The sequence below is a fragment of the Micromys minutus genome, assembly GCF_963924665.1.
Source record: "Micromys minutus genome assembly, chromosome: 9".
Classification (NCBI taxonomy): Eukaryota; Metazoa; Chordata; class Mammalia; order Rodentia; family Muridae; genus Micromys; species Micromys minutus.
In genome coordinates, this window is record NC_137978.1 from 10,668,135 (window position 1) to 10,688,105 (window position 19,971).

Sequence of the window (19,971 nt, forward strand, 5' to 3'; positions counted from 1 at the left end):
ACCGCAGACAGGTTTTTAAATTCAAAGATATGCAAACAGTGTTAGGCTTACCCCAGGGAGTCTGATGTGAGTCTGTCTATGTGAATGTGCACACTTGATAGTCATTCAGCTATTCATCTGATCACCTTGTGCTTGAGTGGCACCCATAGATTTTTTTTTTTTAAATAGGGGACAGGCACAGAAACTGAGAATGTAGCTGTAATATGAGAAGGGGACAATGGGGGAAAAGGTAGACTTGAAAAAACCACCTTAGAGGTGTGTTGCAGGATATTTGATCACATCAGGAACACCATGGTTGAGTTATTTACTGAAAAAAAAAAACTGTTTTTTTTTTTTTTTTTTGTTGTGGTGAGGTTCAGCCTTAGCGCACACTTTTATTCCCTCTAGCTGTAATACAAACACACCCTTAGCACACACCTTTAATCCCAAACAATGAAGTTAAAGTTAGTTCGTAGAAGGAAGTCCCCCTGTTTGAAACTGACGTCTAATGAAGGGACAGACAAAGTGACGAATCAGAGAAAGATTTGCAGAATAGAATCTGCCTGAATTCTGTGAGAACAGAGAGGAAAGAAAAGCTACTTGACAGAGCACTGCAGAGAGAGAGAGAGAGAGAGAGAGAGAGAGAGAGAGAGAGAGAGAGAGAGAGAGAGGAGAGGCTGTTTTGCAGGAACTGTTTAACCTGTCTCAGGTTAAATAGAAAGAACAAACCAAACACAGGTGAAGACAGAACGAGATGGAGTTGAAAGATTAGAATATATTACCAAAGTTAGTATGAGGCCAAGCAGAATGATTCAGGAGAGTCCCAGAGAAAGAAGTCAGATTGACTCAGTCAGGTTGGAGAAGAGTGTGAGCAGGAACAGCTGGATTGAACCATAAAGCCAGAAATCAGAAAGAACTAAGAAGGGGTGAGCTTATTCAGGAGTAAGTCTCAGACACTGAAAACATTCTAGGCCTAGATTAGATTGTGCAGAGGCTGGAAGCCTAAGAGACAATAAATAAGTCAGGCAAATAAAAGCTATTTCAACAGAGATGGGCATGTCTGGGTTGCCATAGCATTCGATCAATCAGGAAGGAAAATATTTTAGGCTACAAGTAGCTCGTTTAGGGTCATACTGTGTCCAGGCTGGGTAAAATGAGTTGTAGCCTGGTATTGTGAAACTTTGTTCCTATTTCCTTCAAAATTCTTTATGATTTGGAGGATTCCTATGCATCTGTGAAGTAATATAGCTCACCGTTAGAGAGATCTATTCTTCCTTTCCTCCCTCTTCTCCTCCCAGAGATGCCCAAATTTTCAACAGTGCCACTTTAGCCTATAAAATCAGAAGGGCTTTGGGGGGGGTGGTCTTCCTCAACCTGCCTTTGCAGGCATTTTAATAGGCTGCCCATCTCCTCCTGTCTCGAAGGGTGATTCAGTGTGTGGACCTCTCCCAGTCCTTTGTGGAATGGCTGTACATCCCAAACTGGCTCAGATTCAAGAGGGTGGCCCCATCTACCCACTTACCCTATATTCTTTCTCATATACTTTCCTTCTTTCTATGTCAATCTGGGCCCAAATCCCCCACCTGTTCCTCTAGCTTACTTTTGTATCACAGCCGTAGAGTGGAAAGTACGGTCGCATCAGCTGCTTTCTTTCCCCAACCCCACAGGCCTTGGCTTTCATACTGCCAAGGTTCTGAATGTGCATCCACACCTTCTGCATTTGACTTCTTTGGACTCCATCCACTTTCACTCTCCCTGTCACCTTGATTCAGCTGCCACCTGATGGTAGTATCTCTCCTCTTCAGTGAGCACTCTACCTGATAGGACTCACCTGTTAATGTCCTGTCCTTTCTACAAGATGATTGATGGAAATGAATAGTTTACAGATATGGGTCTTTACTTTAAAATACCATCATTAGCATCCATAACCTAAAATACAAGTCCTTACCTGAGTTTCAAAGCACTTGACTGGAGGTCACAGAGCCTCAAGACCCTATCCCTGCTGCCTCCTCAAACCCTGAACTTGAACTCACCTTACTTGTTGTATTATATAATCCCCCAAAGTCCTACTGTTCTATTTTGATTCCAGAGTTCTACATTGGCCCTTATTATCCAGTTCCTGCAATTCATCTTCATATCTAATATCTACTCAACATTCACAGTGTTGCATAGGAGCTGACTTCCTCCATGAAACCCTCCATGACTGCCCTCAGGGTTGGTTCAGGGAGCTTTCTCTGTGCTCCTACACATATGTGTTCCTGAGCCTTGGGCACTGAATTGTTGTAATTGCTATGTTTATCTGATGGCTTTTGCTGAAAGTACTGACTAAGTCTTAACATATTATCCCTGAACCTACTATTATTATAAATGGCCTTACAATAAGTCAATGAGGAAATGGCTGATGTTTATTAATAATATTCAATAATAATAGCTCAGTATAGTTTATAGTAATGCTTTCAACAGTGGAATTACTTATGAGGGTTGGGAAGAAAATATACCCAGAAAGATAAACACCTGAATCCTAGCTCTGAACTTTTTACATTTGTGTGTTTAATTTGGTGTGTCTGTACAGGACAGGAAGCTTAAACTGGCATATGCAAGTGGGACAGGAACAAGCCTTCAGATGTGCAGGGGAGAGCTGGACCCATGCAGTTATAAAAACAGAAGAAAGAAAACAGTGTAAGGAGTAAGCAAAAATGGGGGATGGGGAACAGGATCAGACTAAATAAAATAAAAGTTGTTATGGAAACACATTATTTTGAAAGCTAATTTAAATATGTAACTCAAAAGGGTTTTGAATGGAGTCACTCTTCATGGGTGGACAATGCTCTCCCCAGAAGATCTGTTATTAAATGAGAATCTTCATGTGAGCATGGGATGCCTCCCTATGAGTTATTGGTCAGGAAAGTCCCAGACACCCCTAAAACAACATGGGATGTTATTGTTCTTGCTTGCCCCCCACAGCTAGACTAAAAAGCCCTATTGCTGAAGACACAGCACATTTTGGTTGTAGGACACAGAGAAAGATAGCCAGAACTGAACCAAAAACTTCCCTGCTGGCTACTTTTCAGAACACTGAAAGGTAATCCAAAGGCTGATTGTGGAGAAAGGCATCAGTGGACTTAGTCACAGAGCCTGCATGTGCTGTAATACTGACCGCCCAATAAGATATACCATTTGAGTCGATAGTGACAGGGCTGTGGGGGTGTCTAACTGCTTTCTAACTGCTTTCTAATTCTAATTGGATTTCCATGACTGGAGTACTTATATATCAGAAGCTTGGGGAACTCTGAGAAAGATACAATGGGAAGAATTTAAGGCAGAGGATGGGAGCGTTTCTGTCAAATGCTGTCTTCTAGACAAAATAGGGGCTTTATACTCATGAGTTCATGGTATCTGTGATTACCAGCAAGAGGTCCACACACAATCAAGCCTGTCGGTATTCTGGCATGGATGGGAGAAGCTCCACTTTTAGCTGGGGAGCTAATGGAAGTCCATGGCCTCCTGTGGAGGGCAGTCATTTCTCTTTAGCAGAGTGTGTGCTGATAAGTTGTCCATGCTCGGCTGCACACGCATGTTCATGCAGGCAGCACTAACTGAACTTAGTGGATCGTTTGAGAAAATAAAGACAGAGAAAAGGAAGGTGGGAGGTGTTGACTATTGGTTCTAATGCTTTGTTTCAGTTGGGAATCTGTGTGTCCAGATGCTGAAGGTCCTTGTCCCCAGTTGCTTTTTCATTGATCAATAAAGATGCCAGTGGCTATTGGCTAGGTACAGGGTGAGACATTTATTGTCTTGAGGGTGAGAGAGTCACCATCACTCGTAGAAGGAAGCAATGCAGGAGCGGCATGAGAGCAAGCCAACCGGCCATGTGAGACTTGGGGTGAGTGGCTACGGGCCACTTTCCCGACTGGGCCTGGGGTAGCAGGGGAGGGTTTAGGGGTGCCAAGCCTTTGAGGTAGGCCAAGACATTTTTAAAAATGTGTGTGTGTGTGTGTGTGTGTGTGTGTGTGTGTGTGTGTTTTATTCACAGATCCAAAGATAGCTTCTGGGTGTGTGTGTGCGTGTGAGAACAGCCAGGAGTCAAAGAGGTGTAGCAAAAACTCACCACAACAGGGAGCAAAAAGTATTTGAGGGGTACCTAGTGAGGAGAAGAAAGGAAATGTGGGTTCGATATAAGAAATTATCAATGAGCCTCTTCCTGTAAGTGGCCAGAGGTGACCTGTAAAGATGGTTTGCTACTCCCTTGACCCAGAAAACCCCACAGAATAATGCAAATCCAGAGGTTCAAACCTCCGTGTTCATTTTAAGAACACCCGGGAAACTGCCCAGGCAATCAAGGGTATGCATATCCGTAAAGCCACCAAGTATCTGAAGGATGTCACTTTAAAGAAGCAATGTGTGCCATTCCGGCATTAAAATGGTGTCGTTGGTAGGTGCGCCCAGGCCAAACAGTGGGGCTGGACACAGGGACGGTGGCCAAAAAAGAGTGCTGAGTTTTTGCTGCATATGCTTAAGAATGCCGAGAGTAATGCTGAACTTAAGAGTTTAGATGTAGATTCTCTAGTCACTGAACACATCCAGGTGAACAAGGCACCTAAGATGCACCGGGGAACCTACAGAGCTCATGGCCGAATTAACCCATACATGAGCTCCCCCTGCCACATTGAGATGGTCCTCACTGAAAAGAAACAGATCGTTCCAAAACCAGAGGAGGAGGTTGCACAGAAGAAAAAGATATCCCAGAAGAAACTGAAGAAGCAAAAGCTCATGGCACGGGAATAAATTCAGCATAAAATAAATGGAGTTAAAATTAAAAAAAAAAAAAGAAATTATCAATGAATAAGTTAAATATACCCTAAAGGAAACCACAGTAAAGATAACTTTCCTAATGCAGAGTACCTCACCCTGGCATCAGACTGTCTAGGAGGTAGGACTCAGCAACTGTTATTTTAAAGTTCCACTTGTAATTGTCAGGTACAAACCACTGATTTGAAAACTTGACATGAGAAAGCAGCCAGTCTTTCCCCTGGTGGCATTTTGCTATCCTGCACCAGCTTTTTCTTTCCAATCATGCCCTTCTCTTGCCTTTTGTTCCCAGTCTTTGTTGCTTGATAAATACTTTACTGCACTTTTGGAAGACAGAATTTAGTCCCGATTGCTTTGCCCCAACAGCATCCTTCTCTTCTGAGCTCTGAAAGAAACTATTGCCTTTTCTAGGATGTCAAACCGAGCAGTACCATCACTGAATATCTGAGACAGGCATCAAAATGGATGCCTTCAGACCATGAAGCTAAACTTTACCCAACCTGTGGATCCTTCCAACCGCTTACCCGGGACTGCACAACCACCAAATCAGAGAAAGGCAAGGAAGGGGATACTATAAACTAGTGTGAAAAACTGGGGAGCTGGCCATCATGGGCAAGTGGGGACCCACCCCCTTCAGGGAGGAACACTGCAGTGAGTGGGGAAACACCAGACAGGACCAGGAGAGAAACAGCTCTCTACACACTGAACCTTGAGGAGCCTCCTGCAGCTCCTGAGGGTACTGAGGCCAGACTAGAGGGCCACATGGGAACAAGGGAGGCTCTGGGTTACATGCTCCTCCGAAACAGGAGTGGAAAACTAAAACTAAACCGCGTGTAACTGTGTGGGTGTAGGTACAAAGACCGAGGGCAGCACTGATTAGAAAAGTCTGTTAAGGTGATTGCATAGGGACACTCGGCTTTTCAGGAAATTGTGAGTATTTTCTATTCTGTCAGTAAATGAGTATTTTGAAAATAAAAAGAAGCATGTATCTGAGGATAAGGCAGAGCCTTGGACCTTGTTAAGAGGTCAGAGACACAGACTCAAAAAGACCCTTTCATGACAAATGGAGAAGGCTCGGGAAAGCTCAGTCTAAGAGATGGTCGGCAGAGCCATGCCCCTGAAGAAGGACATGAGCTTGCTCCTGCCCTGTTTACCAGCAAGGCCTGACCACCTAGGGAATATGATGTCATCAGTGTGACACATGTGCAGGGGCGTGGCTGTCTCCAGGCATTTTGATTCCTGGGCAGGCACCAAAGGAGAATCGACCTGATTTCTCTGGGCACCAAATATTACACGGTTCTGCTCTACTCTGATCTTAGATTTGAAGGTAAAATCATGTTCAGCAGAGTATCATTAAGAAAGAGTTGATTTAACTAACTTTGATTTGGGCTGAGTGAGTACACCTTCTATTGAGAGGACAGTCATAGGCAAGCCTTCATACATTCTTCTCTACAGGGACATCTAGTGACAGCATACTTCCCCTCATAGGTCCCTAAGTTTTTGGTTTTTTTTTTCTTTTTTGTTTCCCTTCCCCATTTGTTGTTTAGAAGCAGGGAATGGAAGTTCATCAGGCCTAGACTGGATACAGACAGAACACTGACCAGTAGGCTTTGTTCAATTGTATAGCTACACTACCTGACGGCTACCTGTGTTACTTACATTCCCTAAAGCCTTGTTACCTTAAAGGAGGGCAATGTCCTGCCCTGTTCAATAAAAGTCACAAGAAACAAAGCTCTATGTGCCTGACCCTTTTCCTCAGAGTGTCCACATTGCCCACTTGTTCTCAACTAAGATGTAACGTTTTCTCTCTTTCTCTCCCATTTCCTTCCTCCAACATGTTCCAAGTGACTTCTAACACCCATCCTTGGGATTCCGACTGGGTCCACTTTAAAAGTATTTGATCAGTAAGACCAAGAAACTCCTAAGGAGGCCAACTGTGTATGTCCCCAGTGACAACAGTATCTATCATGTTAGGAACCCAAATGTGAAAGAGTACCAGGCCACACACTATCTATATACAGATGTGTCAGCCACCCAGAGCAATGACATTCTAGCAGGACAGGGAGGTCTTCTGTGTCCAGAACTTACCATTGTCTTTTTCACATATACTTCTTGACCTCGGGACAATCCAAAATCTGCTATTTTGGCTATGTAGTTTTCACCAACTAAAATGTTTCTGGCAGCCAGGTCCCTGTGGATAAACTAAAAATTTAAAGAGTCATGCATCTTTAGTGTAGTACTTGGTAGAGAATACATAAGAAATGGCACAGTGGAAAGGCCTTGACAAGGTCTTCAGAACCCAGCTCCCTTAAAGCACTTCACAACTCTCAGATAGTAGGTTCTGACAAGCAACTTCTCACATCTTGAAAGAGTCATTTTATGGTTGGGAGGAAGTACAGGACTTTCCACAGTAATGAGGAACCTCTGCTGTTGACATTATTGGCAGGTGAACCTCGGTATGATACTATCAGGGCACCTCACTAAATACATGCTTTTAAATCCCCTGGGAAATACACTGTCAGAACTGGGAATTGAATTCTTTCTATGGGGTGGAATGGTATCAGTTTCTTAACTCAGGAAGACTAAAAAGGAACCAGAGAAGAAAAGATCATGGAAAACTGTCTAAACACATTAGAGCCCTGCAGAAGGAACTCCACAGCAAGATGTCCAAAGTAAGGGTCTAAAAGCAAACCTGTTTTTGGCTCAAGTAGTCCATCCCCCGGGCCACATCTGCAGCAAAATGAAGAAGCTGCTGGGATGACAGTGTGGAAGCTGTGCTGTTGGCAATGGCAAAGGCAGGGTCTGTCTCTAGCACTCGGCTCTTACGCAGGAAGTCCAGGAGGTTTCCGTGTGGGGCATACTCAATAGCGAGGTACAAGTAGCCTGCAGGGAAGGGGTGAGAGAGTCATCGTATCCTGACCGAACAGCTGGGCGAACTTCAAGATGTGCTCTGGTATTGGAGATTGGCTTGGATTGGAGATTGTGATCAAAGGAGATACATCTAGTAGTAAGGAGATGATGGATGCTGATGTTAGAGAGCTGTGGCTCTCAAGGGACCAGCCCTGCGTTCACCATCTTCCTTTCCCACTCCTTCACTGTTACCTGATGTGAATGCACCGCTATTTCTGAAATACTTTCATCAACTCCATAACACTAGGGCAAGAAAATCATAACATCCTCTTCCCTGGGACACCTTCATCAGAGTCTCACTAACTTCATCCAGTACTCATTAAAAAGCCAACACAAGCTAGGAACATTGCTCTGGTCTGCATCTCTAGCAACAGTAGACCAATGGCCAAATGTCTCTGCCTTCCCTTCTCCCTAAAACCATGCTAAAAACCAAGTACTCACTAGACAACTGCCTAGCAGGGAGCTAGCTTTTCAAATCATATTTTGCTTAAAGACACAAAAAAACTTGAATTTTAGAAGAATAAAATAGAGCAATAGAGTTCCTAAAGGAAGTCTGTCTCACTGTTTTACTTTTAACCTAAATTCTTTTCCTTGTTAAAAAAAATAGTGAAAAAGAATGGTGTTACAAATTAGATGAGGATTTTTAAAGTCAATACCAATGTGTTGAATCTGTAGATTGCTTTTGGTAGAAATGACACTTTTACTATGTTACTCCTACCAACCCATGAGCATGGGAGATCATTTCATCTTCTGATATCTTCTGGTGTCTTCTTCAATTTATTTCTTCAAAGACTGAAAGTTTTTGTCAGACACATCTTTTACTTGCTTGGTTAAAGTTACCCCAAGATATTTCATATCATTTGCAGCTATTGTGAAGGATATTGCTTCCCTGATTTCCTTCTCAGCCTATTTGTCATCTGTGTATGGGAGGGTCACTGATTATTTTGGACTAATCTTGTATCAAGCCACTTAACTATAGGTGTCTATCAGCTGTAGGAGTTCCCTGGTAAAATTTGGGGGATTGCTTGTGCATTTCTTTCCAACTTACATCCTCTTGATCTTCTTCAGTTGTCTCATTGCTCTAGCTAGAACATCAATTACTGAATATGTTCGCATTCCTTCTCGGCTATTCCTCACAGTTACCTGGCAACAGCCAGGTATACATAGGGTCTGTTTGCCCCCCCCCCCCCCCACTCTCTTCTCTTACTCTCTTCCCCTCTTCCCTCTCTATCCCTTCTCTCTCCATTCCTCTTCACCTCTCTCTCTCCTTGTGTTCATGGCCAGCCTCTACTTCTCCCCCCCCCCCCGCTCTCTGTCTGTCTCTCTGTCTCTGTCTCTCTCTGTCTTTCTATCTCTCTCTGTCTCTGTCTCTCTCTCTCTCTCTCTCTCTCTCTCTCTCTCTCTCTCTCTCTCTCAACTATGCCCTAAATAAACTCTGTGGGATACCTCAGTATTGACCCATACCACACTACACCTCTACCAAACATACCCCTTCTGCTTTATCTATTTTTTAATATATAAAACAACACAATATTTATGGAGAGTAGACAGCCTTGTCATGTTCATAAATTTAGTTGGAAATGCTTTGAAGGGCTCAAGGAGGAACATGTGGATCTCTCCAGGAAAGCAAAATAGAATAGGACTTGGGGATGGATGGGAATGGGAACAGGAGAGTTCAGGCATGCTAGAGGGAGTGATAAAAGGAGAGAGTACTGGATGTGACAACTGAAATTGGGGAAGGGCATTTGAGAGGCAAAGTAGAAACCTAACGCAGCATAGAATCCTTGGAGTCTGTAAGAATGACACGAACAATGAAGCCTCAACTGGCCCTCTTCTATAACCAGGCAAGTCTCCCAGCAGTAGGATTGGGACATCAACCCAGCCACAAAACCTAGGATCCATAAACTAGTCTGCCTGCATGAAGTGCTGGGGTAGTGGTAGGGCAAAAACTGTGGGAGTGGCCAACCAAAGACTGCTCCAACTTGAACTCCATGCCATAAGAGGGAGCCCACATTTGACACTGCCTGAATGACATGGAACTAGAGACTAGACAGCCCAGAGATTTAGGATATGACACAAGTACATGAAATGGTTCCTAATGATATTCTGCTATACCCATAAATCAATGCCTAACCCAGTTGTAACCAGAGAGGCTTCCTCCAGCAACTGATGGGAGCAGATACAGAGACCCACAGCCAACCACTAGGGAAACCCTGCTGAAGAAAGGGAGGAAAAATTATAGGAGTCAGAAGGGTTAAGAACACGACCAGAGCACAGCCCACAGAATCAACTTACCTAGGCTCATAGGGGCTCACGGACACTGAAGTGACAATTGCAGACTCTTTATATAGATCTGAGCTAGATCCTCTGCATTTACATTTTGATTGTGTAGCTTGGTGTTTTTGTGGGACTCCTAACAGTAAGAGTGGGGACTCTCCCTGTTTCTTTTGCTTACATCTGGGACCCTTTGCTTTCTACGGGTCAGCTTGTCTATCCTTAATATAAGGTTTCTGCCTAGTCTTATTGTAATTTGCTATGTCATGTTCAGTTTGTAGTCCTGAAAGGTCTATTCTCCCTCTCTCCCTCCTCTGCTCTCCCCCTGTTCCCCTCTCTTCCTCTCCTCCCTCCCTCCTTTCCCTCCTTTTCTTATAAGGGAAATAGGGGATCATCTGAGGGAAAGAATGTAGGAGGGGTGGGTGAAGTGGAGGGAAGAGAAACTGCAGTAAGGATGTAGTGTATACAAGGAAAAGGAAAAAGAAAAAAATACCCCTCCCCAAAAGAAAACCCATAGAACCAACCAACCTGTTCCCATAGGGGCTCACAGAGACTAAACCAACAGCCAGAGAACCTGCTCAGGACTGATGTAGGCCCTGTATGTTACAGTTGTGAGGATTGTGCTTCCGGGACTTCTAACAGGGGAGCAGGGGCTGTCACTGACTGTTTTGCCTGCTTTGGGGACATTTTCCTCCTACTGGATTGCCTCATGCAGCCTCAGTACAAGAGGAGGTGCCCAGCCTAAGTGCAATTTGACATGCCATGTTGGCTGCTATCCATGAGAGGCCTGCTCTTTTCTAGGGTAAAATGGAGGAAGAGTGGATGAGAGAGGAGGGAACAGAGAAGTGGGGGAAGGAACTGAGAGTAAAGAAGGGAGGAGAAATAGAGGTTATGTTGTTAAAAGGAAGAAGAGAAGTAAATATAAAAATATAAAACTAAATAAATAATAAAATCTAATAAAAATTAAAAAAATTGTGACCCTCCTCTTTCATACACCACATAGGCATCCATGAAGATCAGCTGAGGGTGTCAGAATCCCTCTGGAACTAAAGGGACCAATGGTTGTGACCTGCCATGTGGGTTTGGGAACCAAACCCAGGTTTTCTGCAAGAGTAGCCAGTGCTCTTAATCTCCAAGCCACTACTCCAGCTCTGATTTTTCTTCTTCTTTTAATGTACTGCTGACCCACACCAACTATTATTTCCAGGAAATAACTCAAAAACAAATGTCATTACTTCATTATTTAATCTAAGAGATATGATCTGGCTTTCAGAATAATACCCTTATTGGATCATAGAATGATATATTGCTTAAGACACCCATATTTTTAGCTTAGTAAATTGAGGGGAAAAAAAGCCCAGCTCTTTTCTATTGTTGATGGGTTTTCTGAGAAAGTCAACAAAAGGTTGTCAGGTTTATAAATAAATACAGCCTGGAGCCTTTCTGTTTATGGAAGCAAATTTTTCCATGAGAAATTTTGTTGAGGCAGATTAAGAAGTACAAGTCCATGACGCATGAATATCAAAGCAAACTCGGAAGACAACGTTTTGCTGTGATCTCCCTTACAGCTCCTTGCACCTCTTACGGTAGCAAGCATTTGAATCAAACTTGAATTCCCAGGTTTAAAAATATGAAGACACAGAGCAGTTGTAAAGCTACACTGTTCCTGAACTGAAAACACTGGTTAAAACTAGTACTCTCATATATGAACTTAATATCACTGCTCAACCAAACCATGATCAGTGCTTTCACGGCACATTACTGGTACCCATGCCTTTGGTGTAGGAAGACTACTTTGTATTTTAGTTTAGCCTGAACTACAGAGTGAGTCTCCTGCCAGCCTGGGCAATGGTGAGACCCTGACTCAAAGCCAAAGAATTCAATTCTGTGGAGCCAAAACACTCTACTATTTCTCATGGCATAGGCTTCCTACGTGTATATAGTAATGCTTTCTTAATCTCCTGATTAGTAAGGAGAAGGGTGAAAAGATGGCATGGATACCTTAGCCATTAAAAGTTAAACTACCACAGAGAGCTAATTTAACCTTAGCCCTTCGCTCTACAAAAGTAAGTGATAAATATCAGCCCAGTCAATAAATGGGACTAGATAGATACTCAGATTGAAACTGAAGCTTTTAAATAAATAATGTTCTTAGATGTTCAAGATGGTTATCTCTCCTCCTTTTGTTATGGAATGTTCCTTTTTTATCTTCTTAACTCTTCTGGGAATGGGGGCAAGGGCAGGGGAGCTTCTTACCTCGGTGTTCACAAGCTCCCAAGAGATTAATGATGTTTGGATGGTGTCCAAGTTTACAAAGAACCTCCAGTTCTCCTGCAAAGTCCCTGTGATCGTCTTTGGAGGCATATTCTGGAAGAAAGGTTGCGAGTTGTAATGTTGCTGCTTCACATCTTTCCAATGGGTACAGGCAAAGAAGGGACACCTGAGCCTGTCCTGTCTTTACTCCCAGGCTAACTTAGTCACAGTCAGGCCTGGAAAGCTCTGTCCTCTAAAGCGTTGTTTATGAGCCTCACCACTCGTAGCTGGGCTGATAAATGTTTGAGGGAGCTACTTTGAGCATTGGAGAATGTTCAATGACACTCCTGTCCTCTTGAAATCCAAACAAAAACGTATCCACAAACTAACACATGCCCTTTCCGAAGCAAATCCCGCCTGGAGGAGAACTACTCTCCTGTGGTCGTTTTCTAGGAAACTGGGCTGCAGTTTTTCTGTTCTTCCTGTCCTGTCTCATTAGTGGCACCTTGATGAGGCAAACTATCAGGGTTGGACTGGAGAGAAGACCATTGGCTGATGCTCAGACTGACTGGCCAACTTTGAGTGAAGCACAGGGTGGTTTTTGAAAAAGAGCATGATCAGGGGAGGGGTCCTGGTGGCTCTGTGTACACTACAACAGGCTTAGAGATTATACCAATGAATCAGATAGGACAGAGACATTTCTGATATGGACTGATTCGAAATACCAGGTTCAGTGCCCTGTTTCTATCGCAGGACCTTCAATGTAGACTTTGGTCTTGAGAGTCAGTGCCTTGGGAAAATGTTGTTAATTGGTGCATCATTAAGTAGACTGCCCTAGAATATTATTATTTTGCCTGTGAAATTTTTCTGCCATGGAACATAGTTAAGCTGCCTTACTTTTATATAAGATATAAAATGAAAAATCAAGTTCAGATAAGATCCCAGTCAAAGCTGATTGCATAAGTCCATGCTCCAACCACCACACACACCCCTGACTATTTCAGTGTTTGCTAAATATCCTGCAACAAAAGCAGAATAGATAGGTAATTTATGGCTATTTATCAAGTTTTTGTTTGTGTTTATTTTCTAAATATTACTGCTTTTGCCTCTATCTTGGAGAAAAGAGGGATTGCCCTGAATTTTAGGTTAGTTACAGAGTGAGTTCCAGGTTAGTCTGGAATACACAGTGAGGGTCTGTCTCAAAGAACAGACAAACAACAACAACAAAGACACACGGGCAGAGAGGAACTATCTCTAAACTTAGATAATATTTTGATTCAGTTCCTGGTGACATAATCCTACAATGGCATAGAGCAAATTTAAAGTCAATTCTCACAGAAAGAGGTTCAGTAGTGTGGTCAAAAAATATGAAAAGCTACTAAATCAGCCTAACATGGAAATATGAATGTGAATTCTTTGACCTTGACTGGGAATACTTAAGTGTGATGGGGGAAGGGAGATAGATGGTCAGTCTGTTTTTAACAAGTCTAGCTAATTCTGATACTCCGTTTCAAAAATAAGCCCTAAGAGAAACAATAACACCTCCCCAAATGAATGATAAATGGCAGAACACAAACATTCCCAAATCCCTAGGAACCAACATATTGGTGTTTGAGAGGCTCTTACTCCTGTCCTATACCTGCACATTTTGATGGTGTCTACCACAGTCTTCATCTTAAAGGAAACACCTTTATTTGCACATAATAGTCACATCTGACACCATGGCAACTCCTGGTTCAAAGACTATATGGCCACAAATGGAAGATTTCAATAGGAAGTGAATGTCTCCCCACCCCAGCAAAAGGCTGTCTTACAAACACTGACCCTTCATCCTCTTGATGGCAGCATCCATCCGTAGCCCATCCTTCTTGATGCGTGCCTTCAGAACCTGGCCAAAGTTGCCCTCTCCAATCACATCTTGAAACTTGATGTCATTCCAGTCAAGCACAGGATAAATTGTGGGATCCGGATTGTTTTTGGCCTTCCTGTTTAGGGCCAGAGTTCCTGAGTTGAACTGAACAGCTGGTTCTTCTCTCTGGAAGAAAATACCATATTTTGTGTCAGGACATTTGTCATCCTAAGGTGCATAGTGTCTTCTGCTTTGTATCGACACAGGTGGAAAATAAATCACTCACGTAATTCTAGCGTGGGCATGCAAATGGGTTTCTTCCTACAATTCCACACTCATGAAGCAGCTGCCTAGAGTGCTGCATGGCCACAGGCTTGTCTATTAGAGAGAAGCAATGACACTCTGTGAGGTGTGTTTGCTTCCCCTTCTGCTCTACAGAGATCAGTTTGTATCCTATTGAAGGGACTCATCGCAGTCTTCAGGCATGCCTCGTGCCTCAGTGAGGCCTTTCCTAACATCATGGGCCTCATTGTCCCTGCTCAGTGCTTTCTCATCCTAAAATTTGAATTTTATCAAGTTTTCAGTGGCCAAGAATGACTGGTGCTTGAAGCAAACCCCCAGCACATCTCTTGTTCTGAATTCAAGTGGCAACTAGCAGTCTCTTGACAAATCACTAATATTGTGACAAGCTTTATAGACCCAGTACCCCTGCTGATTCATCCTCTCCTGAGTTGAATAGCTCTGGCTTGGAATCAGAGAATGAGCCCCCTTTGTCCTCCATGGAAGATAATCTTGGGGATTCAAACACATGAGTTAGATTTCAAAACATGGAATTGTGTTCAATGTTTCATATACAAAGTCGACAGGATTGGGCACAGATTCTTCTACGGAACTCAAAGTCATAAGCTCCAGAAATGCCAGGGTTTTAGTATTCCAATAGAACTGCTGGTCAAGTTCAGTCTTGTAGAACTTAGATCAAAGAATGAGATAATACCATGTGCCACAAATTCCAACCAAAGATTGTTCATTGGGAAAAAGTACATGCATATGTAACTCTTACAAGTAGAAGGGGTGATAGGATTGAGGGAGATATGATAAATGGCAAATGGGAACCAAGAATGAGAACATGTGTAGATAATCATTTAGTGTCATACATAATTAGGAAATGAATTCTTATATTTTGGTATGGTTATCTTCATGTCCTTTTTTTATTAAAAAATGTGCAATTCATTCGAATGAAATATTCTGTCAGACAACTGACTAAACACATTTTGGGGAGGAACCCTGTTTTAGACATATTCTTATGCATAATAATTAAAAGTATGTTTTTCACTTGCAAATCTCATCTGGCTTGCACAAGAACTTTTCATGGTCATGCTATTTGCCTCCCATTGTGTGATGGAAGCCAAAGGAAAAGAATGAAACTTGTTTCTAGGAATCAAAGCAAAATGTTGGCCAGGGCTCATTAGCTAGTAAAAAGATGGGATACTACCACGTTCTGGAAGGCCTGAGCCATTCTCCTTTGGACATTTGCTCTCTTCAGTTGCAACATAATCAGAAACGCCAACAGCACGGTGATACAAGTCATTCCAGCTGACCCAAGAATGGCTATAAGTAGCATCTTTCCCCCTCCAAGGTCTGCAGAGGCTGTTCAGGGAAACAGAGGTGAAGCCACTGAGTTAGTCTAGGTAGATGATGGATAAAGACCATCTGTTGGGAAAGACACATTTTAATGGGAATATAACTGCCTAGCGTACTATGACTGTGGACTATTCACTAATTTCCAAACTCCATAGAAATGGGTCTAACTCTCTTGGATTTACAAATGTGCCTTCAAAGTGTCTATGAATAGATGTTATTTGTTCAACTTTGCTCTCAAGTAGGGGCCCACATAGGTGAAAATTATTTAGTAATAAAATAACTAGCTATTTAACATTTAGTAATTTGTAGCTCAGTTTTTCTAGAAATGGTTTGATGTCCTGCTGCCAACAGCATAGAGCCTATAAAGATATGTCATCTTGTTCTGTATTTTTCCTTGTTTTGAAGAGTGGGTGGGAAAACCTGGTGATTGTTGATGGCAGAAGTTTGGGGGAAAAATAAAATCAAGGAAAAAATAAAGCATTACATTTAGAGCTTATGTTAAAATAATCCATGTAAGACTGTTTTAAATCCTTCTATACCTTTCCTCTGAATCCCAATGAGATGAACTCAGTATGTCTTAATAATCACTATACAGATTATGATCCCACTTCTTAAAAGTGTTCAATACATTTCTATGAATTGATCATAGAAATATCAAGAGTGGTGAAAGGGTTTGTTTTGCTGTATCATAGTCTAAAATTTCCACATTGAATTTTTATATACTTTGCATTTAGAACCTATGTGTATTTTTACCAAGCTACAATGCTTATAAAAGTTAAACACTGATAAACAGTGTAATCTAAGAACTACAATATTATCTATAGTGTGGTAGATACATCATTCACTGGATATTTCAAAAAATATCCCAGAATTGTCAATGAATAAACAGCTTCTTTTATTGTATTTTAAAACCACATATGGTCCTGACCACAGAATCAAGAACTATAATATTGGCTTTAAAAGTAAACCTTAGTCCAAATTAAGAATCTGCACAATTGCCTTTCCTTCTGACATTGACTTCACTCCTTCACAGGTATAGGTCGCTGAAGAGTGCCATGTAACACCATCTGTACAGATTCGAAGTCTATCCTTACACTTGATGCTGGGCCCCAGAGCACGCAATTATATTAGACAGATTTCACCCAAGCAGTGATCATAGTGTGCTTGGCACTCTGGGAGGATCTCAAGCTTTCTCAGAAAGCAGCAGTCCAAATAGCTAAGTTTTGTTAGCTTGCATCTAGTACTGACAAGCATTTTAGATTTAGATTATATGAGAAAGTAGAAAACTCAGAATAGCATAGAGACATTGAAAATCAAAGAAGAATTCAGTTCAAGAAAAAAATGAAATGCCACCATCACATGGCACATATACACATGCTCATGCACACACATACACACACACACACACACACACACAGAGAGAGAGAGAGAGAGAGAGAGAGAGAGAGACAGAGACAGAGACAGAGACAGAGAGACAGAGAAACAGAGAGAGAGACAGAGAGAGAAACAGAGAGAAACAGAGACAGAGAAACAGAGAGAGAGACACACACAGAGAGAGACAGTCAGACAGACAGAGAAACAGAGAGAGACACACACAGAGAGAGAGAGAAAGACAGACAGACAGAGAAACAGAGAGAGAGAGAGAGAGAGAGAGAGAGAGAGAGAGAGAGAGAAAGAGAGAGAGAGAGAGATCCACACAGTCTGTAGCCTGTTTCTCATAAGCAGGTTCCACATACCTCTTTACAAAACTGAAATCTACATTGTTCACATCTTTCTTAGACTATTGTATGCCTGTGGCTAATTAATTCTAAGGTTTAATAACAAAAATGGATCACTAGATACCTTTCTCAGGACAATTTTATTTTAAATCTTTACATAGAGATGATAAAGCTTACTAGGACAAATGAATGCTGACACTTAGAATATATATAAAGCAAGTATCTCAAGACCGTGAGGCTTCTGCAGTGCTGTTGAAAGTATTCTATGGTAATATTAGTCTACTACCAACCTTGGGACTGGGATTGTGTCCTCAGTTCATGGGAAAAGGCTGCATTGCTTGATCCTATGTTGTTCTCAGCAAAAATATCCACATGGTATGTAGTCTCTGGCTCTAGACCCTTGAGCTGGTACTGAGTGACAGTGGCATTTTTGATCTTCACGTCAATGTGCTGGTCTTCATTTTTGCCCTGAACCTTATACCGGATGATGATGGAAGAAATTGAATAGCCATCCACTATGGTCCAAGAAACCATAGCTGTGGAGTCAGTGATGTTGGAGATCTTGATGTTTTCTGGTTGAGGAGGGAGAACTAGAAATTTAAAAAAGAATTTATTTGAGACATGTTGCTGCCTCTTAGATGGTTGTGGTTTTGGGGGAGGGCTCAGGTCAACTCATTCAGCGCCATTCACTAACGTGAACAGGAAGAATACTCCCCCTCACACGCTGACTCGTTCACTGGCAAATGGTACTGTGATGCCTGTTAGGTGAGAGACTGGCCCAGGGTAGAAAAAACAAAACATGTCTTGCATGTTTCTATCCTTACAGTAAATGAAAGCTTTGGGATTTGTGTTGCTTCACAAACCTATCTACAATGTTCTTGAGGCTGGATGGAATAAAAAGATTAATTCATATGGTACTTAAATATACAATTCCATGTTCTAACTCATTTCCTTACTGTAAGTAGTGAGACACAGAGATCTGAGTCTCAGTCAAGGTCACATCATGGTTAGGCAGAAGATGCGGGATTCTACTCTCATAGTCTCGCTCCAGAGTCCACTGTCTTAGCTACAGTGCCATGTGGTTATCTTTACACCAAACACATTCATAGACAGCAGGCATGCTAGTGTATGTGTAAAAAAAATGTGTTGAACCCTCACAGATAAGACTCGAGACGTGAGAAAAGTGAGAGCATTTTCCCTTCACAGACACAGACAGTGTGAGAAAGACAGGTTCACAACAATCATGGGCTCCAGTAGTCTTGTAAGATTGGTAAAACTGTAACTGGATGACTTCATCAGGTGACACCCACACAGAGGTATATGAAGATGGACAGGAGAAATGCAGTAATTTTTTTTTGCATTCCTGGAAACAGCACACACTCACTAGCTTCTTTCAGAGGACCTGTGTACGTGAGATTCACTTCTGGACATGTTCCCTTAGGAAAGCTTCCAACCCGGTGCACACTGAACATGCGTAAGAGTAGACATGACAATTCTTTGGTGTGGTATCAACCCGGTGCACACTGAACATGCGTAAGAGTAGACATGACAATTCTTTGGTGTGGTATCAAAATGAATAAGTAAATAAAGTATGACAACTTACATGTTAAAGAAATTGATAAATGGCTTAGTAAAGACTCCTGGGTAAAATGGTGGACTGGAAGCTGCCTCTATGTCATGTGATCATGTAAAGACACGGAATAAAAGAGAAGAGGTATTTCAAGCTTTCTTCCTTTCTTTTTTAAAAATTAACTTTTGTATATTCTTCTGATTTTTCTTATATAGCTTTTATTATCAAGGGAGCTCTCTTGTCATTTCCCTTTCTCTCCACTGTGCCTCCTTCTCTACTTTTAGTGACATTTGACTATCTGGTTGCTGATAGCATCTATGCTTTCATTAATATCTCCAGTCTTACTTTCAGCTAACTTTGTTTAGGAAGTTTGCATTATTGGGAAGGCTTTCAATTAAAAGTGTTTGTATATGTATGTGTATGAATACACAGGATTGTGCATATAGGTGTGTGTGGAGGCCAGAGGTTGATGGCTGGTGTCTTCCTAAATTACATTGTACCTTAGTTTTTGCGATAGGGTCACCCACCAGTGAAGTCACAGGATCCTCTTCTCTCTGCCTCCCTGGTGTTGGAATTATAGATACAAACCACAACACACAGCTTTTACTGAAAACTGGATCTCTGAAATCACATTTTCAAAAAATCACCTATCAAATGTAATATCTCTTACTCCCCTGAAAATGTGTATTTCTTGCCTTTCCGTGTTTCCTTCCTTTTCTATTCTCTGTCCCTCATTTACTTAACTCTGCTTCTCTATCTTTTCTTTTCACAGGCCCCTCCCCTTATATCATTCACTTACCATCTTTACAATACACTAGACAATGTTTACTATGTAACACATTCTTGGTGGTTTTTATTCTATTTTCTGTCCTATGATAATGACAGTCTATGAGATGGCATGTGACTAGCTTTTAGTTGACCTAAGCTGCACTTATACACCCTGTTCAATTTAGCACTGCTGCTGTTTC

General features: G+C 42.0%; 1 protein-coding gene and 1 pseudogene across 3 annotated transcripts in view; one reads left to right on the plus strand and one right to left on the minus strand.

Annotated features, from left to right (window-relative positions):
- Positions 1–19,971, minus strand: part of TEK (TEK receptor tyrosine kinase) — a 116,246-nt gene that overhangs the window by 8,334 nt on the left and 87,941 nt on the right. The window contains exons 13-18 of one of the 2 annotated variants that reach the window (XM_080920571.1): positions 17,724–18,023; positions 15,570–15,721; positions 14,050–14,260; positions 12,229–12,339; positions 7,481–7,671; positions 6,877–6,990 (exon numbers count right to left, since the gene is read on the minus strand). In XM_080920571.1, the coding sequence (XP_080776697.1) occupies positions 6,877–6,990; positions 7,481–7,671; positions 12,229–12,339; positions 14,050–14,260; positions 15,570–15,721; positions 17,724–18,023 (1,079 nt within the window). Of the gene's footprint in view, positions 1–6,876; positions 6,991–7,480; positions 7,672–12,228; positions 12,340–14,049; positions 14,261–15,566; positions 15,722–17,723; positions 18,024–19,971 lie in introns of both variants that reach the window. The other variant, XM_080920570.1, reaches the window with a different exon arrangement.
- Positions 4,210–4,764, plus strand: LOC308423831 (large ribosomal subunit protein uL22-like; annotated as a pseudogene). Its single transcript has one exon. The product of its transcript is annotated as a large ribosomal subunit protein uL22-like (transcript).